Source organism: Papio anubis, chromosome 2 (genome assembly GCF_008728515.1).
Source record: "Papio anubis isolate 15944 chromosome 2, Panubis1.0, whole genome shotgun sequence".
In the NCBI taxonomy this organism is placed as follows: Eukaryota; Metazoa; Chordata; class Mammalia; order Primates; family Cercopithecidae; genus Papio; species Papio anubis.
Genome location: NC_044977.1, coordinates 120,722,535 through 120,747,844, shown reverse-complemented (window position 1 = coordinate 120,747,844; position 25,310 = coordinate 120,722,535). Strand labels below are relative to the sequence as shown.

Sequence of the window (25,310 nt, the reverse complement as noted above, 5' to 3'; positions counted from 1 at the left end):
CTACTTCAGAAAATTGAATTGTCTAAATAAATATCTAAATATTTGTCCTTAAGCCAGGCGTGGTGCTTCACGCCTATAATCCCAGTACTTTGGGAAGCCAAGGCAGGCGGATCACCTCAGGTCAGGAGTTCAAGACCAGCCTGGACAACATGGTGAAACCCCGTCTCTACTAATATAAAAATTAGCTGGGTATGGTGGTGCATGCCTGTAATCCCAGCTACTCGGGAAGCTGCGGCAGGAGAATGGCTTGAACCCGGGAGGCAGAGGTTGCAGTGAGCCAGGATCATGCCACTGCACTCCAGCCTGGGCGACAAGAGCAAAACTCCATCTCCAAATAATAATAATAATAATAATAATAATAAATAAATATTTGTCCTTGTCACATATTTATGTTTATAAATATGAGTTTATTTTTTCTCAAAATTTACATTATGAAATTTGTTTAGTAATCATCACATTTAGGGGTTTTAAAGTGACCATTACTTTACCTTTGTATTTTTTAGGAGACCCGTGTACCGTATCATCTCAGTTGGAGTTAGAAGAAGCCTTTAGACTTTATGAGCTAAACAAGGATTCTGAACTCTTGATTCATGGTAAGAGAGTAGTCATTTCATACTCGTCCAGAGTGATAATTTCTTTGAAATCACTCTTTATTTTGAAACATAATCTCAATGTCATTTTCTCAGTCTCTGTGACTCATGCCTAAGTAATTGTCCTTATTTAGTAGTTTCTCACATGCTATAGAAGGTAAAATTAATCTGCTTCTTACAGTCTGGGGAATTTTGTGATCTCTGTATGTCTCGTTGGATATTAAAATGTGATTTCTTAGTGTATCATAGCAAGTTTATGATGTAAGTTAAAAATTGAGAGTCTAGGGAATCTAAGTCATCTACTTGAAATTTTATAATGTATACAAATAGTGACCTCCAAAGGTAAGGTATCTTAAATATCCTTTCTTTTGCTTAAAGGTTAATAGTGAAACTATTTACATGATTCCTATATTTATTTTTGGGACAGAGTCTCACTGTCACCCAGGCTGGAGTGCAGTGGCATGATCTCAGCCCACTGCAACCTCTGCCTCCCGAGTTCAAGTGCGCCTCAGCCTCCCAAGTAGCTGGGATTACAGGCGTGCACCACCATGGCTGGCTAATTTTTGTATTTGTAGTAGAGACGGGGTTTCACCATGTTGGCAAGGCTGGTCTCGAACTCCTTGCCTCAAGAGAGCCGCCTGCCTTAGTCTCCCAAAGCACTGAGATTACAGGCATGAGCCACTGCACCTGGCCCATTTACGTGATGCTTTAGAGGCATTAGTATGTTTAAACCTCAGCAACCTTGCCAGGCGTGGTGGCTCACGTCTGTAATCCCAGCACTTTGGGAGGCCGAGGCGGGTGGATCACGAGGTCAGGAGATCGAGACCATCCTGGCGAACACGGTGAAACCCCGTCTCTACTAAAAATACAAAAAATTAGCCGGGCGTGGTGGCGGGCACCTGTAGTCCCAGCTTCTAGAGAGGCTGAGGCAGGAGAATGGCATGAACCTGGGAGGCAGCGGAGCTTGCAGTGAGCGGAGATCGCGCCACTGCACTCCAGCCTGGGCAACAGAGCGAGACTCCGTCTCAAAAAAAAAAAAACAAAAAAAAACCCTCAGCAACCTTGAGATGTAGGAAGTGGCATAAAAAGAAGTAACCTAAACTCAGTTATCATATATGTAACTGGCACATTGTAGACCTGGATTGTGAATCTAGGAATTCTGATTCCAAATTTGTGTTTATTTCATTCAACTATGCTAATCCTCAAACTTTTTTTGTCATGTAAAACTTTTTTTTTTTTTTTTTTTTGGAGGCAATTTCTCTTGCTCTGTTGCCCAGGCTGGAGTGCATTGGTGCAGTTATAGCTCACTGCAGCCTTGACTTCCCAGGTTCAAGCGATCCTCCCACCTCAGCCTCCTGAGTAACTGGGACCACAGGCACTGCCGCACCACTATGACTGGCTAATCTTTTTTGTGTGTGTGGAGATCGGATATCACTATGATGCCCAGGCTGGTCTCAAACTCCTGGGCTTAAGGAGTCCTACCATCTGGGCCTCCCAAAGTGCTGGGATTAGAGGTGTCAACCACTGTGCCCACCGAAGAACCTCTTAATATACTGCATTTAATTGCAATGTATTGGCAGTATTTCATTGAACATTTTTGAGAGCTGTGAGACCAGACTTAGGAAACTTTTAAAAAAGTGAAACAAATGTAAATCTTTCCTTAAGTATAATGAATCATTTCAGTGCCTTGTTACTATTTCTTTGTATTTTCCTTTACAGTATATTTTTTTAAAAAAGCAGTGGTTTCATTTTATCTTTTTTTTTTTTTTTTTTTTGAGACAGTTTCACTCTGTTGCCCAGGCTAGAGGGCAGCGGCACAATCTCAACTCACTGCAACCTCGGCCTCCTGTGTTTAAGTGATTCTCATGTCTCAGCCTCCGAAGTACCTGGGATTACAGGCGCCTACCACCATGCCCAGCTAATTTTTGTATTTTTAGTAGAGATGGGGTTTTACCATGTTGGCCAGGCTAGTCTCAAACTCCTGACCTCAGGTGATCTGCCTGCCTTGCCCTCCCAAACAAAGTTTTGGGATTACAGGTGTCAGCCAGCACACCTGCCCTGATTTTTTCTACCTCCAGAATTTGACATAGTGACTCACAAGCGATCCATAATGTACTTTGTTGAGATTCTAATAGGACTTTAAGAATCTATTTTTTTGTCATCTCTTTCCAGAATAAAATTACAGTGAATGCATAAAGAAGTGATTGATGAATGGTATTAAACAGTCAGTTTTAAGTCTTATTGCCTTTTAATACTACATCACAGATGCTTTCAGAAGCTAGCTTATGTTTCAGCTTTTAAAAATATGCATTAGGAACTGTGCTTCCTGTAGTCTGTGCTCTTTATTAAGCTATGTCCTTTAGTACATCACAGACTAGCAATAGCTGACTAGATATTCATAAATACGTTGTTGCTTTATATTCTACCTTGTTATAAAAATGGTTTGAATCGGTATATAAATTTATAGTTTCTAATATAAATTTACATTTTTGATTTTGGTACTGTTTCTGGTGTTAATTTATTCCTAAGTTTAGTATACATCTTTTAAAAACTAATATTTTATGTTTCATATTTGTATACATTTTGTAATTTAATTTTCATCCTTCTTTGTGACAAACTTGTCCCACTATACCAACGATTTAACGAAATGCTAGTTAATGATTTATTTAAGGATAAGAAAATAATGATGTAACCAGGGACTGGAATTAGTAATTTGAGCTTCTGATGCTTTGGTTTTTTGTTTTGTTTTGTTTTTGTTTTTGTTTCTGAGATGGTGTGTCACTCTGTCGCCTGGGCTGGAATGCAGTGGCATGATTGCAGCGCACTGCAACCTTCGCCTCCCGGGTTCAAGCGATTTCCTGGGCCTCAGCCTCCCAAGTAGCTGGTATTATAGGCATGCCACCATGCCAGGCTAATAGGCTAATTTTTTTTTTGTAGTTTTTGGTAGAGACAGAGTTTTACCATGTTGGCCAGTCTGGCATCTCCTGACCTCAAGTGATCCACCCACCTTGGCCTTTCAGAGTGCTGGGATTAGAGGCGTAAGCCACCGTGACCAGCCTAATGCATTGTTTATAGATATGTTTGTTTTTATAAGACTTTAAAAAAATTTTTTTTTTAAATATCAACAAAGCAAAGGCAAATAAAACCTTCTTTTATATGGCCTTGGTAAAATGAATCCCTTTGGCAAATAATATTGACCGCATGCTATCTTGTCTCAAATGAAGAGAGGGTCAGGTTGAAATCTGGATCAGTGTCTTTTACATTTGAATTTTAAATTCTGTGTAATTTGTATGTTTTAAACATGCTGTTAACTCATGTTCATTTATTTTCTTTCAGTGTTCCCTTGTGTACCAGAACGTCCTGGGATGCCTTGTCCAGGAGAAGATAGTGAGTGTTTATATACGTACCTTTTACAAGAGTTACTATGCTATGGTACAAGTGAAAAAGAAATCAGAGATAGAATTTTTAGCTAGGCACAGTGGACAGTGGCTAATGCCTGTAATCCCAGCACTGTGGGAGGCTGAGGTGGGAGGATCGTTTAAGCCTAGGAGTTCAAGACCAGCCTGGGCAAAAAGTGAGACCTTGTCTTTCCAAAAACACACAAAAAAGTTAGCATGGTATGTGCCTATAATCTCAGCTACTTGGGAGGCTGAGGTGGGAGGATCCCTTGAGCGCAGGAGTTTGAGGCTACAGTGACCCAAGGTCGCACTACTGCACTCTAGTGTGGGTGACAGAGACAGGCCTTGCCTCAAGGAAAAAAAAAAAAAAAAGGAAATAGAAGTTCTAATTCATTTGATTTATTTTCCATTTTTCAGTCGGTTTAAGATATATTAGTGACTGCGCAAATGCTACTTTTGCCAGATCAAATTCAGATAGTTCTTAGTTACAACTTACATGATTGTCTGTTGCACATATGAAAGGAAAATTAAGTTAAATTTAAGTTTTAAAATTTAATTTTGGAAATGTTCAAACCTATGCAGAAGTTGAAACAACATTGAAAACAAGGATACCTATATATCCTTTGCCCAGATTTACCAATTTTTAACATTTTCCCTGTTTGCTTTATCTCTGTATCTGTCTATGTCTATACATGCACAGTTATACATAACAAACACACTTGTGTTTTTTTTTGTTATACCACTTGAGAGTGACATGACACTCAGCACATGTCGTTAGGAACTGGCTTTTATTTTTCTGCAGTGTTTTTTTTTTTTTTTTTTTTTTTTTTTAAATTTTACTAAGTCTTTTTTTTTTTTGTTTTGTTTTGTTTTTTTAAGACAGAGTCTCGCTTTCTCACCCAGGCTGGAGTGCAGTGGCGCAATCTTGGCTCATTGCAACCTCCGCCTCTGGGGTTCAAGTAATTCTCCTGCCTCAGCCTCCTGAGTACCTGGGATTTACAGGCGCCGCTAACATGCCCAGCTGATTTTTGTATTTTTAGTAGAGTTGAGGTTTCACCGTGTTGGCCAGGCCGGTCTCAAACTGCTGACCTCAGGTGATCCACCCACCTCAGTCTCCCGAAGCTCTGGGATTATAGGCATGAGCCACCACACCTGGCCCCAAGTCACTTATTAAATGTCTTAAATATTGCAGACTTCCTACAATTGACCCAGAGAAATGTGTATATTTATTAGATCTCCAACTCCTAGTAACTTCAGGTAACCAACCATAGTCCACAGTGGAACAGTGGTTCTTACCCTTGGACACATTAAAATTGTGGGATGCAGGGAATGATCAATGCCAGATTTCCATCCCCAAGCCTAATGAATTAGTCTGTAAGTGAGATCTGGACATCTTTGTATTTTAAAACTAACTCTCAAAATGTAGCCATTGGGGTCCACGGCGTGAGCTTCACTTGAGAACTGGATAGAAACTGCACTCAGGCCGGGTGCAGTGGCTCATGTCTGTAATCCTAGCACTTTGGGAGGCTGAGGTGAGCAGATCAACTTGAGGTCGGGAGTTCAAGACCAGCCTGGCCAACATGGTGACAGCCCATCTCTACTAAAAATACAAAAAAGTTAGCCAGGTGTGGTGATGCATGCCTGTAATCCAGCTACCTAGGAGGCTGAGGCAGGAGCATTGCTTGCACCTGGAAGGCGGAGGTTGCGGTGAGCTGAGATCACGCCACTGGGCAACAGAGCGAGACTCTGTCTCAAAAAAATACTGCACTCCAATCTACGTGATTCATAAACTCTTGGACTGGGGCTGAGCTACCAGGTTTAACAAGCTCTTCAGGTGATTCTGATGCACACTACAGTTTGAGAACCACCACTTAAAAGCTTCCCCAGGTCAGAAATTGTTAATAGAATTTCTTTGGAATATATAAGCCAATGGTTACTATTAATGAGATGCACTCAAAGAGTCCAACTACTCTTTGTTCTAATGTAATTTAAGTATGCAAACTTATGTTTGATTGTAAGTTATTGCTTTTGGTATTTGGCATAATTTACTAATTGTGGGTATTAGGCAACTCAATTTCATTTGTGGTTTCTGCACATGCTCATGACTTTAGAAGGAATAGTGGTAAATGTTTTGCTTTTAATTAATTAAAATAGCTCTAAACTTTCAATTCTGTATTAAGCTATCCTAAGAGTTCTAATTGAGAGCATTGCAACTGGTCTTTAGTATCTTAATTTTAAATAGTAAACCCATTGCTACATTTGGTTTAAAATATGACTTTGGGAACCTAATGTAATATTTCTGTGGTATTAACTATTACTGTTATTACCATTACTGTGGGATGTTATTATTAATGACTAATAGACAATATATATGATAGCGATGGACTTAAAAATATGAAGGTGGACTAGATTTGATCATTTGGAACCTCTTTCTCTAACTATACTTAAGAAACATATTAATATGAAGACCACTGGATGAAAAGTTGTTGGGGAAAAAGATACGCTTCTGGTACAAAATATCTCTTTACAGATAGTTACAAAGAGTGAAATGTACCTTTACAATGAAGAGATCTAGCAGTCAATACCTTTAATGATTATTGAACATCAGTAGTGGGAGTTGATATTCTGACATTTGTGTACCTCATGAAAGGTAATAAGATAAGAAATACACAACACTACCTATGTATTGTTTTTGCCAAAGGTATTTAATACTGCCTCTAATTGTAAGTAAACAGACAAACCCAGAATGTGGGATGTAATATAAAACAACTAACCAGACTCTTTAAATAAATAATAAATAAATAAATAAGTCAACATCATGAAAAAGAAGTAGCAACAAATAAGGCAGAGTGAATGTTTTAGAATGTTAAGGAGACCAAAAAAGCATGATCAAATGCAGTCCCTGAATCTTGATTGCATCCTGGATAGAAAAAGTGAGCTTTGAAAGTCACTTTGGGGCTGGGCACAGTGGCCCACGCCTGTAATCCCAGCAATTTGGGAGGCTGAGGCAGGCAGATCACTTGAGGTCAGTGTTTGAGACCCGCCTGGCGAACATGGCAAAACCCCGTCTTTACTAAAAATACAAAAATTAGCCGGGTGTGGTGGTGTGTACCTGCAATCCCAGCTACTTGGGTGGCTGAGGCAGGATAATTGCTTAAACCCAGGAGGCGGAGGTTGCAGTGGGCCGAAATTGCACCACTGGATTCCAGTCTGGGTGATACTATGTCTCAAAAAAGAAAGTCACTTTGAAAGCAGTTAGGGAAGTTTTGTATATGAATTGTATATTGGTCGATATTGAATTAATATTGATTTTCTAAGACATGGTAATGGTATTGTGGTTAGGTAGAATTGGGTCGAGTGGAGGGGGTGGAATATCCTTAATCTCAGACAATGGATACTTGAGTATTTAAGGGTATTTAAGGGTATTTAAGTGTCATGATATCTGCATTTAATTCCAAGTAATTCAGAAAAAAAAAAGTATGTTTTTTTATAGTGAAGAAAGTAAATATGACAAAACATGAATAATTGGTAAATCTCGGTGGAAGATGAAGGTGTCTATTCTTTTACCTTTTCTGTGGAATTAAAAGATGTTCAAAATAAAAAGTTGAAGGAAAATTTTTAAAAAGAAAAGCAGTAGTAGGCCGGGCGCGTTGGCTCACACCTGTAACACCAGAACTTTGGGAGGCCGAGGTGGGTGGATCATCTGAGGCTGGGAGTTCAAGCCAGACTGACCAACATGGAGAAACCCCGTCTCTACTAAAAATACAAAACTAGCTGGGCGTGGTGGCGCATCCCTGTAATCCCAGCTACTCGGGAGGCTGAGGCAGGAGAATCTCTTGAACCTGGGAGGTGGAGGTTGCAGTGAGCTGAGACTGTGCCATTGCACTCCAGTCTGGGTGACAGGTGACAGAGCAAGACTCTGTCTCACAAAAAAAAAAAAAAAAAAAAGACACGCAGTAGTAGTCAAATATTTATACCCTGTGGATTATTTTTGTCTGGTCCCTTGATGAATCTATTTTACTTTTTGACGTTCACATTTTTATCAGTATTTTTTTTCTTGCAATGAGTATCATGAAAAAAATTACAGACTTAACTATAAAATGACTTTTACTCACACTTGCTCTTTTTTCTTTTTTTAACTATTACTCTCTCTTCAGAATCCATCTACCGTAGAGGTGCACGCCGCTGGAGAAAGCTTTATTGTGCCAATGGCCACACTTTCCAAGCCAAGCGTTTCAACAGGGTAAACGTAGTTTGTTGAATGCTGATAATGTGAGACAGTTATTTTTTTCCTTTCTGCTATGAAAGAAAGGTAGTTTGTTATTAAGTCTTGTTACACACTTTTAAATACATAAGTAACATGACCTTACGTTTCCAGTTTGCCTGAGGCAGTATGCCTGTAATTTTTAATAGCATCTCTTTTCACTCTTAAAAATGCTCCAGGCCAGGGGTGGTGGCTCAGGCCTATAATCCCAGCACTTTGGGAGGCCAAGGCTGCCGGATCAGTTGAGGCCAGGAGTTCAAGCCTGGCCAACATGGCAAAACCTTCTCTCTATTAAAAATGCAAAAATTAGGCAGGGCGTGGTGGCTCAAGCCTGTAATCCCAGCACTTTGGGAGGCCGAGACGGGCGGATCACAAGGTCAGGAGATCGAGACCATCCTGGCTAACACGGCGAAACCCCGTCTCTACTAAAAACACAAAAAATTAGCCGGGCGAGGTGGCGGCGCCTGTGGTCCCAGCTACTCGGGAGGCTGAGGCAGGAGAATGGCGGGAACCCGGGAGGCGGAGCTTGCAGTGAGCTGAGATCTGGCCACTGCACTCCAGCCTGGGCGACAGAGCGAGACTCCGTCTCAAAAAAAAAAAAAAAAAAAAAAAAATGCAAAAATTAGCCGGGTGCAGTGGCGTATGCCTGTAGTCCCAGCTACTCGGGAGACTGAGGCAGGAGAATCACTTGAGTCTGAGAGGCAGAGGTTGCAGTGAGCCGAGATTGTGCCACTGCACTCCAGCCTGGGCAATGGAGCAAGACCCAGTCTCAAAAAAAGAGCTCCAGATTGGATGATTAATTATTCCACATAATATACCCTAGCTGTAAGAAAATTGGATTTTAAAATATAATTTAAGGCAGCCAGAAAACAAGCAAGATTTATTTTCTTTATTTAATCTTTATTTTGCCAGTTAGTGTTGTAATTTGATTTTCACGGTTTAGAAAATAATAATAGCAAACACTTATCTGGGTTGTACTATATACCAGGCACTTTTCCAAATGCCTTATATACATTGATTCATTTAATCCTTACAACAACCCTGTGAGATAGGTACTATATATTTCCACTTTATAGATGGCAAAACTCAAGTGCAGGGCTGTTAAGTAACTTGCCCAAGATCATACAGCTAGTAAATGATAGAACCAAAGTTTGAAAGCAGCAGTCTGTCTTCAGAAGTAAGTTATTAATTTATTATTTATTTATTTATTTATTTTAAAGACGGAGTCCTGCTGTATCACCCAGGCTGGAGTGCAATGGCACGGTCTCGGCTCACTGCAACCTGCATCTCCTGGGTTCAAGCGATTCTTGTGCCTCAGCCTCTTGAGTACCTGGGACTACAGGCGTCAGCCAACAGGCCTGGCTATTTTTTGTATTTTTAGTAGAGACGGAGTTTTACCTTGTTGGCCAAGCTAGTCTCAAACTCCTGACCTCACCTGATGCATCTGCCTCAGCCTCCCAAAGTGCTGGGATTACAGGCATAAGCCACCATGCCTGGCCAGAAGCGAAGTTTTTAAATACTCTTGATAACTGCAAATTTTGGATGCCATTTCCATTCTAAAATTAATGCCATGTCCTAAATTAATTAATGTAAATAGAAACCACCACCTGAAATCCCTCTCCAAACTCTTTTACTTCCAGTAGCACTGACATTTAAGAAAGCTTTGAGGCTGGGTGCAATGGTACCTGCCTGTAATCCCAGCACTTTGGGAGGCTGAGAAGGGGGAACACTGAAGCCCAGGAGTTCGAGACCAGCCAGGGCAATGTAGTGAGATCCCATTTCTACAAAAAATACAGTCATTAGCGGGGCATGGTGGTGCACACCTGTAGTCCTAGCTACTCAGGAAGCTTGAGCCCAGGAGGTTGAGGCTGCAGTGAATCAAAGTGACTCCACTGGACTGCAGCCTGGCTGACAGAGCAAGACACTGTCTCTTAAAAATAAATAAATAAATAAAAAGAAAGACCGAGCGTGGTGGCTCACACATGTAATCCCAGCACTTTGGGAGGCCAAGGCGGGTGGATCACCTGAGGTCCAGGAGTTTGAGACCAGCCTGACCAGCATGGTGAAATCCCGTCTCTACTAAAAATACAAAACATAGCCAGGTATGGTGGCACATGCCTGTAATCCCAGCTACGCTGGAGGCTGAGGCAGGAGAATCACTTGAACCTGGGAGGTGGAGGTTGCAGTGAGCTGAGATTGTGCTATTGCATTCCAGCCTGGGCAACAAGAGCAAAACTGCGTCTCAAATTAAAAAAAAAAAGGGGGGGAAGGAAGGAAGGAGGGAGGCTTTGAAATGAAAAGTCACTTTAGGTTATTGCTCTTTAAGAAAACAGAGCTTTGGTTTGACCTCTGAACAGCCTGCAAGGTTAATGTTTGCTTAGGAGTCCTTCAATGGCTTTTTCTGCCATGTATATTTCTAATTTAATTCACTTTTTCTGTTTTCATTATTCTGAACTTAATTATGTAAAGACTGAAAAATCTTAGACTTAGAAAGAAATGTGGTTGCAAGTTTCACTGTCTGTTTAAAATAAGCTCTGTTTTTCACTGACCTTCATAGCTTTTAAAAAATTATGTGTGGCCGGGCGCGGTGGCTCAAGCCTGTAATCCCAGCACTTTGGGAGGCCGAGACGGGCGGATCACAAGGTCAGGAGATCGAGACCATCCTGGCTAACCTGGTGAAACCCCGTCTCTACTAAAAAATACAAAAAACTAGCCGGGCGAGGTGGCGGGCGCCTGTAGTCCCAGCTACTCTGGAGGCTGAGTCAGGAGAATGGCGTGAACCCGGGAGGCGGAGCTTGCAGTGAGCTGAGATCCGGCCACTGCACTCCATCCTGGGCGACAGAGCGAGACTCCGTCTCAAAAAAAAAAAAAAAAAAATTATGTGTGAAGAAGCTTTGTTTTGCTTTTGTTTTTGCTTTTGTTTTTGTCATGGGCTGACAGTTGACACCATGACAAAGGGAATTGAGTCAGCAAACTGGGAAATGATTATGACCTTCTTTTTGGTTAATAAAATATTGTTGAATTACTCTTTTCAGCGTGCTCACTGTGCCATCTGCACAGACCGAATATGGGGACTTGGACGCCAAGGATATAAGTGCATCAACTGCAAACTCTTGGTTCATAAGAAGTGCCATAAACTCGTCACAATTGAATGTGGGCGGCATTCTTTGCCACCGGTAAGATACAGTTGTCTGTCCTTTTTTTTTTTTTTTTTTGTTAAGAGCGTGCTTGATAACACTACTGGAACAGAGTGCTAAAATAGGGAGGTGTTCAGGAATTACGACACAACAGAGTAGCTACAGAGTGTGGGTAGGAATACCTTACATTCCTGTTAACATACCTTGAACTTTGGAACTTCGAAATATCTGTGGTAATATTTGTTTGTGGGATACAGTTAGCTTCTTTGACCTACTATAAATTCCTCTGGTCTAAATTAGGAAAATATAGAGAGAACCATTTAAGAGACTTTTTTCCCCTCTCCTTTAATCTGAACATATTAGTTTATAGCTCACATTATTCTGGCATCGCTCCTAAGCAGACATCAGGTAAGAAGAGTCAAAGATACCATGTTTGCTATTTAAAGTGTGAGATTACTGGGGAGGAAAGCATTTAAAATTTTTATTTATCAATTTCTATTTTAAGTATATAAATAAAATATGTTTGTTAGAGAAAAAATACAGAATACAGATGAATTTTAAAAAATTAAGTAAAAGTCCACATATATTCTACCATCTAAAGGTAATTGTCATTTGGTGGATATCCTTCCAGAACTTTTCCTGTGCAAATTTATATGCATAAACATTTTTAATTTTCCATATGGAAAAAATGTAAACATGTATAAGAGTAGGTAGAACACTATAAGGAACTCCCATGTACTAGAGACCCACCTCCAACAGTTATCAACTCATGACTAATCTTGGTTTCATCTGTACCCCCATTCACTTAACTTCCCCTTGCCGTATGTTATTTTCAAACAAATCTCAGACGTATTTCAGTATGTACCTCTAAAAGAGAAGGACTTTTTAAAAAACTAACTAAAAAACAAATTCCTTATGTAAAATATCCAGTAAGTGTTCTCATAAATATTATAATTTTGTTTTTATAGTTTTCATTATGAATCAGGATCCAAATGAAGTCCACCTGTACAATTGATTGATCTCTTAGATATTTTTTAACTTACTGGTTCTTTCTTCATTTATCACTCTCTCTTCTTTTTTTCCTTACAATTTAATTGTAAAAGAAACATTTGTTTGTCATTTACACTGTTGCAGAATTTGGCTTATTACTTCTCCATGGTTATGTTCAGTATGTTATTGTCTTCTTTATTCTTTTGTCTTGTACAGTAGTTGGATGTCCAGGTTTAATTAGATTCTGGGGTTGGTTTGTTTGTTTTTTGGTGGGTTGTTTTTCAGTCAACTTTACAGAGGGTTGTTTATCCACCAGAGGGCACATGTGCTTGCATGTGTCTTTTTATTGTTGTTGTTTTGAGACAGAACCTCGCTCTGTCTCCCAGGCTGGAATGTAGTGGCGCGATCTTGGCTCACTGCAACCTCCGCCTTCCGGGTTCAAGCGATTCTCCTGCCTCAGCTTCCCAAGTAACTGGGATTACAGGTGTGTGCCACCACGCCCAGCTAATTTTTGTATTTTCAGTAGAGACGGGGTTTTACCATGTTGGCCAGGCTGATCTTGAATTCCTGACCCCAGGTGATCCACCCACCTCGGTCTCCCAAAGTGCTGGAATTACAGGTGTGAGCCACTGCACCTGGCCAATCTTAGTGAACTTTCTGGCAAATCTTACTTCCTTAAGGATCCAGAATTAGAATTACTGCGTTAAAAGATACGCATTTAAAAAGATACCTGGATGCAGCTTGTCTAAGTGCATTGCCAGTCAATTAGCCCTGCTCCACAAGGAACAGTCAAAAAAAGAAAGAAAGAAAAATACCTGAATGCATCTTTCTAAATTGTTCTTTAGAATTGTTATTCCATGTTTATTCATGGGACTTTCTTTGGACATTGTGAAAGCAGGTTATTACTGGTAGCTCTTTGATATTAGAATTCTTTAATTAGTTCATATAAGCTTAGGAATAGGTTTGTAGTAAAGGGGAAAATCCAATCTTAAGGAAAAACAGAAGGCTGAATATTTCCAACATAATTTATATAGATTACTGTTAATATTTTTAAGTATCATTTGGTGACATATGGAAGGAAAGGGGGCAGGGTTAGTGATTATATTGGAAATTTAGGATGGGGTTAAATGCATTTAAAAATCCTTAAGCTTACTTATGAGCCCGTCTTTAAGGCAGCCTTGAAGTGCTAACTGTATCATTAATGTTCTTTCTCAAGTTTACCTTTTCCTGCTGGTATTCATTAAATGTGAGTCTAAGAATAAATCAGTAATAACTTGGGTTTGAATTTACCTTTTTCCTGAGATTATTCGCCGTTATTTGGGTAAGTTAGTTTCTAGGAAGTATTTTTTTTCTCTTTTTTGGGGCCACTGACACCCTTGAGAATCTTCAGGAAAATGAGAAACCCACAAAATTTTACATGTAATTTTAAGGTGTTTTTGATATCCTGAAATCTACCCCTGGGCCCCAGCTAAAGAATGCATATTCCAGACACTTATTTTTGCCAAAGATTTGAAGTGGAGCTTGAAGGAAGAATAGGTAGTGTTGAAGAAAAACAAAGCAGAATATATGGCAGTTTAATTTGATTTCTAATTGGTGGTCTGAAATTAGTTTTGTATCTTCTTTTTTTTTTTTTTTTTTTTTTGAGACGGAGTCTTGCTCTGTCACCCAGGCTGGAGTGCAGTGGCCGGATCTCGGCTTACTGCAAGCTCCGCCTCCCGGGTTCATGCCATTCTCCTGCCTCAGCCTCCCGAGTAGCTGGGACTACAGGCACCTGCCACCTCGCCCGGCTAGTTTTTTGTAATTTTTAGTAGAGATGGGGTTTCACCGTGTTAGCCAGGATGGTCTCGATCTCCTGACCTCGTGATCCGCCCGTCTCGGCCTCCCAAAGTGCTGGGATTACAGGCTTGAGCCACCACGCCCGGCCTTGTATCTTCTTTTCTGTAAAATGTGACTAACATTACCTCATTCATAGCAGTATTGTATAGTTTCATAAAACAAAATTAAGAGTAAATATAATTCTCACTTAAGTTATATTCTTTCAAAATTAAATTTTAATATGCTGTGTATTGTTGAAATAATGTTGTTTCTGGGTGTAATAGAGGTACTCCACTGAGTTACTGTGTCTTTGGAAATGTTTGTAGGAACCAGTGATGCCCATGGATCAGTCATCCATGCATTCTGACCATGCACAGACAGGTAAGAGTGGTACTGGCACAACCCATTATTCATTCACAGAGTAGCATGTAAAGACTTACTTAGGTGACTCTCTTACCCAAGTTTAACAGCATTTATTTCTTTCCAATTAAAAGTAAATACATATATTTCGCTGTGGTAAAATCACACAATTTAACATACACATTTGGCATTTTTTAAAGACAACTGTGCGCTGGGTATGTTGGCTCACACCTATAATCTCAGCACTTTGGGAGGTAGAGGCAGGAGGATCCCTTGAGCCCAGGAGTTCAAGACCAGCCTGGCCAACATAGGGAGACCCTGTCTCTACTTAAAAAAAAAAACAAAAAAGTTATGTAAACCACAACAGATGACTATTTTTTCTAGTTCACATAAATTTCTTTTGAGACTCCTTTAAATTCAGCAAACTCAGTTTTTTTCCATAATGAAAACCATGAAGCTGATTTTGTGACCCATGTTGACTGTGTTCAGGTGACTTGTTTTTTTCTTTTTCTTTCGAGACAGAGTCTTGCTCTGTTACCCAAGCTGGAGTGCAGTGGCGCGATCTTGGCTCGCTGCAACCTCCACCTCCCAGGTTCAAGTGATTCTCCTGCTTCAGCCTCCCGAGTATCTGGGATTACAGGTTCATGCCACCATGCCCAGCTAGTTTTTTTGTATTTTTAGTAGAGACGAGGTTTCACCATGTTGGCCAGCTGGTCTCGAATTCCTGACCTCAGGTGATCTGCCCGCCTTGGCCTCCCAAAGTGCTGGGATTACAGGCGTGAGCCACTGTGCCCAGCCGAAGTGACTTGTTTTTATTAAAAGCTTTATCAGAAGTAGAAATTAGGTGAAAGATAGAGAGATGCAATATAGGAAATTCCAGGAAGATGGTATAAGTGAAAATGTTAGGTACAAAACCTTAAACACGTATCTGGGAAATTTGGAGAGCAGTGAAAGGAGGTAGAACAGCATGATCTTCTTTGGAGTAAATCAAGAAAGGGAAAACAAGGGAGTTTTTCTGGAAAGACAAGATGCAATCTCCTAGTCATAGAAGGATCAGCTCTATGAAATGTAGGCTGTGTTTTTTTGCCCCAAGTAGCTTTAAGAAGTAGAAGTTCCATTCTTGTCTTGTCTTTACTTGACCATTGTGGTAGTCAGGAAAATTTTGAGTACAATGGAGTGAGAAGTGAAAACCAGAGGTCCTGTATCTCTGTGTCTTAATCATAGTAAAAAGTTTAAGCATATCTTATAGAGTCATTCATTTAGAAGGAAGTGTTTGATTAATTTGTAAAGAAGAGAAATGTTTTAAAAATAACACAAGTACTTGTTAAACGCAGTACTTGGCTACCGGATTGTAATGCTTACTCTCTTTACCCTCACTAAAGATTGGGATTTAACTATTGTATTTACATACAATTTGTTATTAGTAGGACAGGTATTTGGTTTTAAATAAGGAAATTTATTCAGAAGTAAAATCTAAAATAAAAATCAGGAGATAATTTTTATTTCAAACTCATTAATGGTTGCTGTTTTTTTCTCCCTGTACGTTTTTTGTTTTTTTTTTTTTAATGGGTTTTTAGTAATTCCATACAATCCTTCAAGTCATGAGAGTTTGGATCAAGTTGGTGAAGAAAAAGAGGTAAGATAATTTGTCTTATTGTACATTATGTCATTAGTTTTTTAATAAGGCTCAGGAGTTTAAAAGTATGACATATTGACCTGCTTAGACTTTAGATCATAATGGTGAAATACAAAAATGATTTGTGATGATTCCAGAGTTTTGTTCTCATTTAATTTACTAATTAAATCACTAATTTAAAATAGGAAATAATTTAGTGGGATAGCTTATTTTCATTTTAAAATAGCTGAATCTAAAAATCACAATGTATTTGATACTGTTTAAAATACTTGGTAGTATTGTTTAAAATATGTAGTAGACCCTTCCATTTTGTGCCTGAATTGCTTATTTAGATAACAAATGATTAAACATGTTAACTGTCATTATTTTTTTGACTATTATTTTATCAGTTTTTAAAACAAAACAAATTCTTAATTAAAATTATTTGATTACAATAATAATCAGTTTTTTGAAAAAAGCTTATAGTGAAAAAGATGATCATGTCTCACACCTTCCACTCCCAGTTTGACTTCTTAGCAACCTTTTAAACCATTTCTAGTTACGTCCATAATGTTTGTATTTCTGTTTTTTAATTTTTCATTTTTGTGTATTTCTGGATATGAAAGGTTTAGTTCACACTGTCTCTTTTTCCCATATCTTTCTTTTTTTTGAGTTGGGGTCTTGCTGTGTTGCCAAGGCCGGAGTGCAGTGGTGTGATCATGGCTCACTGCAACCTTGAACTCCTGGGCTCAAGTTATCTTCCCACCTTAGCCTCCCGAGTAGCCAGGACTGTAGGCATGCGCCACCACACCCAGCTAATTTTTTCATTTTCTGTTTTGTAGAGACAGAGTCTCACTATGTTGCCCAAGCTGGTCCCGAACTCCTGGCCTCAAGCAGTTCTCCCAGCTCAGCCTCTCAAAGTGTTAGGATTACAGGCATGAGCCACCGTGCCCAGCCAAAAATTTCAAACATAAATAAAAGTAAACAGAATAATATAACAAAGCCTTTGTATCTATTGTTAGTTAAAACAACTATCAATTCATGGCCAGCCTTATTTTGTCTACTCACTTCCCTCACTCCTGTATTATTTTGAAGAAACCTATAAGTCACCTGTTTGATGTTATGTTTTAGTTTCTTGTTCTGTTTGTCTGAAAAAGTCTTCTTTTCTTTTTAACTTTTTTCTTTTTTTTTTTTGTGAGACAGGATTATTGCACAGGCAGCCGTGCAGTGGTGCAGTGATGGCTCACTACACCTCAACTTCTTGAGTTCAAACAATCCTCCCATCTCAGCCTCTCAAGTAGCTGGGACTACAGGCATGTGTCACCACTGGACCCTTATCACCATATACAAAAATTTACTCAAGATGGAATAAAGATTTAAATGTAAGACCTCACACTATAAAAATCCTAGAAGAAAACCTAGGAAATACTCTCTCAACATTGGCCTTGGCAAAGAATTTTTGGTTAAGTCTCCAAAAGCAATTGCAACAAAGCCAAAAATGGACAAATGGGGCCTAATTAAACTACAGAGCTTCTGTGCACCAAAAGAATCTACCAATAAACAGACAACCTACAGAATGGGAGAAAATATTCACAAACTATACATCCAACGAAGATCTCATATCCAGAATCTATAAGGAACTTAAAAACAAAAAACAACCCCATTAAAAAATGAGCAAAGGGCCAGGCATGGTGGCTTACATTGGTAATCCCAGCACTTTGGGAGGCAGAGGCAGGCAGATCACTTGAGGCCAGGAGTTTGAGACCAGCCTGGCCGATGTAGTGAAACCCCATGTCTACTAAAAATACAAAAAAGAAAAAAATTAGGGCATGGTGGCACACACCTATAATCCCTGCTACTTAGGAGGCTGAGGCATGAGAATCATTGGAACTGAGGAGGCAGAGGTTGCAATGAGCCAAGATCATGCCACTGCATTCCAGCCTGGGCGACAGAGCAAGACTCTGTTTAAAGAAAGAAAAAAAAGATGGGGGGGAACAAAGGACATGAACAGACATATCTCAAAATAAGACCTATCAGCAGCCAACAAACCTGAAAAACCATTCATCATCACTAATTATCGAGAAATAGAAATCAAATCCACAGTGAGATACTATCTCACACCAGTCAGTATAGCTGTTACTAAAAAGTCAACCTGGGCGTGATGGCTCACACCTGTAATCCCATCACTTTGAGAGGCTGAGGCGGAAGGATTGTTTGAGCCCAGGAGTTCAAGAGCAGCCTAGGCAACATAGTCTTTACAAAAAAAATAAAACATTAGCCAGGTCCAGTGCTGCGCCCCTGTAGTACCAGCTCTTCAGGAGATTGAGGTGGGAGGATCGCTTGAACCCCAAAGGTCGAGGCTGCAGTGAGCCATGATTGCGCCACTACAGCCTAGGTGACAGAGTGAGACACTATCTCAAAAAGAAAAAAAAAAAAAAACTCAAAAAACAACAGATTCTGTTGAGGCTGCAGAGAAAAGGGAATGCTTATACACTGTTGGTGAGAATGTAAACTAGCTTAGCCACTGTGGAAAGCAATTTGGAGATTTCTTAAAGAACTTTAAACAGAGTTACCGTTTGACCTAGCAGTCTCCCATTACTGGGTATGTACCCAAAGGAAAACAGATCATTCTGTCAAAAAGACACATGCAATTGTATGTTCATCACTGCACTGTTCACAATAGCAGAGACATGGAATCAACCTAGGAGTCCATCAATAGTGGAGTGGGCAAAGAAAACATGAAACCATGTGTTTTGTGGCAATATAGATAGTACTGGAGGTCATAATCCAAAACGAATTAACGCAGGAACCGAAAACTGAATACTACATGTTCTCACAAGTAGGAGCTAAACATTGAGCGCACATAAACATAATCATAGGAGCAGCAGATGCTGCTTGTGGCGGGGGCAGCATGGGTTGAAAAACTACCTATTCAGTACCACGTTCACTACCTGGTTACAATATACCCATGTAACAAACACACACACATAGCCCCTCTAAGATAAAATTTGAATTTAAAAAATATTACAAATAACACTTTTACTGTTTCTCTAGAAAATGCAGTGCTTGGCACACTTTAAATTCATTCCTCTTCCATTCCTGCCTTTGGGTGCTATTATTGTCAGAGTTTAAAATTCTGTGTGTGTGTATATTTGTTTTTTTAAACAGTTACTCCTTATGTAGATTTACCCACATTTTACCCTTTTTGTTTTTCGTTCCTTCCTACATCTTTGTTCTTCTATCTGAGATCATGCTTTTTCGCCTTCAAGAACTTTAGTTTTTCCTTTAGTGAGTGCCTACTAGTGATGGATCCACTCAGTTTTTGTTTGTCTGAAAATGTTTTTCTTTCACTTTCACTTTGTGAGCTGCTTTTGCAGGATAGAGAATTCTAAGTCAGCTGTTTTCTTCTCTTTTAGGCCCTTTGAAGATGACGTTTCACTGTTATGTGGCTTCTGTCATTTCATTCAGCCTTATTATTGTGTCCGTGAAGTTTACTCTGCTCTTTTTTGCTCCACTTGATTCTCTCTTATAGTTTCCAGTTAGCCATATTTCAAGTCTGTATGTTGACTTATTTTCTTACAATTCTCTTCTTTGTTAACCTGCCTGAACGTGGTTTCTTTTCACTCTACTTTATTTATCCTTGTGTGTTAGTCTGTTTTGTGTTGTTACAAAGGAGTACCTGAAGGTTGGGTGTTGCGGCTCAAGCCTATGATCCTAGCACTTTGGAGCTGGAGGATCATTTGAGGCCAGTAGTTCGGGACCAGCCTTGGGAACTTAGCAAAACACCCCATGTCTACAACAAATAAATAAAAATTAGCTGGGTATGGAAGCACATGCCTGTAGTCCCAGCTGCTTGGGAGACTGAGGCAGGAGGATCACTTGAGCCCAGGAGTTCATGGCTGCAGTGAGCTATGTTCGTGCCACTGTACTGCAGCCTGGGTGACAGAGCAAGAACTTTTCTTAAATAAATAAATGAAGGAAGGAATAAAGGGATACCTGAGGCTGGGTAATTTATACACGATTTATTTGGCGCACGGTTCTGCAGGCTGACCAATAAGTATTGCACTAGCATCTGCATCTGGTGAGGGCCTCAGGAAGCTTTCAGTCTTGGCAGAAGGCAAAGGAAAAGCAGGTGTGCCACATGGCAAGAGAGGGAGCACCAGAGTCAGGGGGGGGTGCCACACTCTGAACTCACTCATTAACCACACAGGAATGCACAAAGCCATTCATGAGGAATCTGTCCCTGTGACCCAAACACCTCCCACCAGGGATCACATTTCAGCATGAGATTTGAGATTTGGAGGGGTCAAATATACAAACCGTATCACCTTGTTACCAAATCAAATTATTATTATTATTATTATTGACAGGATCTCACTTTGCCACAGAGGCTGGAGCGCACTGGCACAATCACAGCTCACTGCAACCTCAACCTCCCTGGCTCAGGTGATCCTCCCACCTCAGCCTCCCAGGTAGCTGGGACTACAGTGCACACCACCAACACCCAGTTATTTTTGTATTTTTTGGTAGAGATGAGGTTTATCCCCACATTGCCCAGGCTGGTCTTGAACTCCTGGGTTCAATCAGTCCACCTGCTTCAGCCTCCATAAGTGCTGGAAATACAGGCATGAACCACTGTGTGCAGCCCAAATTATTATTTCTAAATTTTTAAGTTTTCGTTCTCACTCAGTTTTTCTAATACCCTTCTTTCAGTTTTGTGCTTGCAGGTTTCTTTATCTTTCTCAGAATTTCCTCTTTGCTTTTCTTGGTATTCTTCACTTCAGAGATTTCATACTTTATTCTCATGGGTCCCTTGTATGTTGATGATTTTGCAGGCATCTAATAAAAGACTGTCTTCAGGCTTCTCTGTAAATTGCCAGAAGCTTACATTTGTAGTTGTGAATGAATTTTAAGGCTTACTATGTCGTCCCAGAGGGGCCTTGGTATTCTGTGGAAAAGAATGTCTTCCATTTGCTGAACTACTTCTTGCTTGTTTTCTGTCTACAGCACCCAAAAACGCCTCTGAATGTGCGCTCTCACTAGCTTACATTTTATGCATCAAGCTTCCAGCAGACTCTTTCATCTTGATGTCTCATTATAATTTCTGAATTTATTATGAAAAATCCAATCGTTCTCTCCAGTAACTTTGTCAATCTTATCCTAGCCACACACTTGACGTTCCCTGTCAGTGGTACCCCCAATCTCTTGGTCACCAAGGTTAATGTGTTTTTTAAATTCCTGCATCTCTATTGCCTCTCTACCTGAAAGTTATCATATCCTTTTTTAAGACGTCCTTCAATATTTTTGTGATTTCAACTCCCTCCCCACCCATTCTTATTACCATCCCTCTTATCTCAAAATTCATCCATATAATCTGGGTAGTTAGATTATATGGTTTGGAATGACGTTTGAAAACTATTAAGAACTTAAAACATATTTCTGTTAGGAAAATATCTTTAAATCGTTACAGGTACAACTAGGTGTTAGAAATATAATGTACTATGCAAAGCATTTCCCATTATAACTCTGATACAAATGTTCTCAACAGGCAATGAACACCAGGGAAAGTGGCAAAGCTTCATCCAGTTTAGGTCTCCAGGATTTTGATTTGCTGCGGGTAATAGGAAGAGGAAGTTACGCCAAAGTACTATTGGTTCGATTAAAAAAAACAGATCGTATTTATGCAATGAAAGTTGTGAAAAAAGAGCTTGTTAATGATGATGAGGTAAGCACTGCGTATTTTATTGTTTCTAAACTGCTTAAGAATACTATTCTTTTTTTTTTTTTTTTTTTGAGTTTCACTCTTGTCACCCAGGCTGGAGTGCTAGTGGTACAATCTTGGCTCACTGCAACCTCTGCCTCCTAGGTTCAAGTGATTCTCCTGCCTCAGCCTCCCAAGTAACTGGGATTACAGGCATGCACCACCATGCCTGGCTAATTTTTGTGTTTTTAGTAGAGATGGGGTTTCACCATGTTGGCCAGGCTGGCCTCGAACTCCTGACGTCAAGTGATCCGCCTGCCTCAGCCTCCCAAAGTGCTGGGATTGTAGGCATGAGCCACTGCGCCCGGCCAAGAATACTATTTTAAAGAAAACCTCTATGTTTGTGCTTTATTATCTCATTCTGCTTTTCTAAATATGTGCTAAGTAAATGAAATATATTATTTCAGTTTACTTTTCTTATAGACTGTATAAGATATTTAAAGTAATTTGATTATTATTCGATTTTTTTAGAAAAACAAAAATCAAACCACATTATTATCAGGAGAAATACTTGAGCTTTGTAAAACTTTTCTAGACAGTTTTATAATACTGAAAGATTTACTAGTGTTATTTTTCTCTTTGTTTGTAAATTTTCATTTCATGATTATCAAAGGTTTTGATATTTAGCCTAGTTAACCATTGCATTTGCAACCATTGAATTGCTCAGAGCAAATTTATCATTAATTGTGATATCAGTTTGACATAGCTTTCTTACATGTTTCAAAACAGGATATTGATTGGGTACAGACAGAGAAGCATGTGTTTGAGCAGGCATCCAATCATCCTTTCCTTGTTGGGCTACATTCTTGCTTTCAGACAGAAAGCAGGTAAGATTGAAAGATAATAGAATGATTACTGGGCTTCATATTTTTGGTCATATTACATAGTTAGAACCTTCCTGCTCTAATTCATGAAGTAGACATCATGGAGGACGCAACAGTGTTAGGCCTGTAACTTCCTGCTAATAATACTCACATCAGTGATATCAGTTTGATATTAGATCAGCATTAGGAAATGACCTACTTTAGGCAGAAAAAGAAATAGCCGTGTCATAATTATGGCAATAGAAATCCAACCTTTTAAATATCCCCAATATTCTAGTTTTATGACTTAAAATTTTCTAGAGTTTAACAAGGAAGAAAAATACCTTGATAGTCAAAAATTACTTATTTAGCAAATGCTGAAATTAGGATATTAATGAGTGACTCTGGGTTGCAAGTGGTACTACTTTAGAACAGAAGTAGTCGGTTACAAAATTATTATCATGCTGGTTTACTTTCTTGTATCTTCCGTATCTTCTGTACCCTAGATACTCTTTGTTTCCACCAAAATTTTCGCATCTTTTTAAAGGCTAAATAGTAGAGAATGCTGTCTGTTGTGATGGTTTCTGAAAATGCAAAGTTACACTACCTTATTTTGGATCTTGATTTCATGGGTTCTCCCCTGTGTTTTAGATTGTTCTTTGTTATAGAGTATGTAAATGGAGGAGACCTAATGTTTCATATGCAGCGACAAAGAAAACTTCCTGAAGAACATGCCAGGTGAGTTTTTGTTTACTGTTTGTGTTGTTTTCTTTTCGGGGCCTTGTGGCTTTTTATGTGCAGTGGTTGAAACAGTAGATAAATAATTTATTTTTCTACAATTAATTCTTCGTAAGTCATGCAGAGGCTGAGCTAAAAGTTACTTTACATTATATATGAAAGTGTAAAACACTTATATATGTGTAAAACAATTATAGTGTATATGATTTTACATTTATACACATACATGTACATACACATGCACACAGTGCTTCCTAAGCAATTGAAAAGTGTTAACAGTATTAAAAGGGAAACCTTTAGTCTACTAAAACCAATCTTTTTCAAATATTTTGTCTGTTTAGCATCAGCCATTTAAATAATTGAGACTAATAAACACTTAATTAGTCTTTTCAGGTTTGTAGTGGTCTCTCAGAGAGTTTTTCACGATAAAAGTGCTATTCATATATACTTGAAAGTAATTAAATGATCCCTCTGGCTGGGCACAGTGGCTCACACCTCTAATCCCAGCACTTTGGGAGGCTGAGGTGGGCAGATCACCTGAGGTCAAGAGCTTTGAGACCAGCCTGACCAACATGGTGAAACCCCATCTGTACTGAAAATACAAAAATTAGCTGGTTGTGGTGGCAGGTGCCTGTAATCCCAGCTACTCAGGAGGCTGAGGCAGGAGAATTGCCTGAACCCGAAAGGCGGAGGTTGCAGTGAGCCGAGATCGCACCACTGCACTCCAGCCTGGTGACAGAGCAAGACTCCGTCTCAAAAAAAAAAAAAAAGAGTATTGAATATTAATTTTGTGCCCTTAATTTGATATTAATATACAAGATTGTAAATTGTTTATGAGTTGGAGGAGATTGGTGGGAAGGGATCATGGCCTTGAGTAAAAGGTTTAATCTATCAGTACCATGTTTTGTTTCTTATTCATAATCAGCGGTAATTCTCACCCTTTCCTACTTCACAAGAGTAATGCCAAAATGAAGCACGTGAGTTTGTGTATGTATGTAATTATCATGCAGGGAACAAATATTAGAAATTTCATTTAAATTAAAAACTTTTGGAAAATTTGCTACTTCATTATTGCTTGTCAAAAAGTGATAATCTTTAATTTCATAAGAAGATATAAATTGTACTTATCTAATCTTGAGGCCAAGCTGGGTTTTTTATTTGGGTTTTGTTGTTGGTCTGGTGTTCATTTATTTTCGTTGTGTATTTATGCCTTATCAAAATGGTCACCCTTCTAGCAGAGCCACAGATGATATTTTGAATTGCAAACATAGCCAATATTTGTTTCTTGTTTGTTCAGTTGAATGTGGGAAAGCTAGTCTGGTTTTTACTATATTAATGTGCCAGTTCTGGTTTTATACCATCTTTGCTTTTGTGAGGACGAAAGCCCAGGATAAGGGCTTAAGTTCCCGAATCACAGAATTAAGTAGCTCGAAGGTGTATGTTATGTCCCTCCACACATGATCATGATCATATGCCACCAAAGCAGCCATATATCAGCTCAGGCGTTCCATTTTCATTATTCAGGCCATAAGTTCTGGGTTGTCACCAGTGAGTTGGTAGCAGTTTTTTTAAGTTCTTCGTTTAATATTGAATTTTATAGTTGTAGAGTATTTTCATTTAATTCCTTTTCTAAAACCTTCATGAGGATTTTATGGTTTTGAGTAGTCAACTCGTAATATTCTTTCTATTCTCAACCCCATCAGTGGTTCTTAGCCTTCTCGGGGGATCATGGGTTCCTTAGAGAAGTGATGAAGCTTTGAGGACTCTGTAGATAACAGTGCATGTACATTTGTGCATACACCTTTGCCCCCAGTTGTAGAAGTATGGACTGCCTGAAGT

At 39.3% G+C, this 25,310-nt stretch overlaps 1 protein-coding gene across 3 annotated transcripts in view; it reads left to right on the top strand.

Annotated features, from left to right (window-relative positions):
* The window catches only part of PRKCI (protein kinase C iota), a 110,135-nt gene that overhangs the window by 62,991 nt on the left and 21,834 nt on the right, over window positions 1-25,310 (top strand). For all 3 annotated transcript variants that reach the window (XM_003894848.3, XM_009201376.4, XM_009201377.4), the window contains 9 exons: window positions 504-593; window positions 3,927-3,977; window positions 8,146-8,231; window positions 11,288-11,428; window positions 14,521-14,575; window positions 16,132-16,190; window positions 21,718-21,894; window positions 22,660-22,757; window positions 23,385-23,471. In XM_003894848.3, the coding sequence (XP_003894897.2) occupies window positions 504-593; window positions 3,927-3,977; window positions 8,146-8,231; window positions 11,288-11,428; window positions 14,521-14,575; window positions 16,132-16,190; window positions 21,718-21,894; window positions 22,660-22,757; window positions 23,385-23,471 (844 nt within the window). The remainder of the gene's footprint in view (window positions 1-503; window positions 594-3,926; window positions 3,978-8,145; window positions 8,232-11,287; window positions 11,429-14,520; window positions 14,576-16,131; window positions 16,191-21,717; window positions 21,895-22,659; window positions 22,758-23,384; window positions 23,472-25,310) is intronic.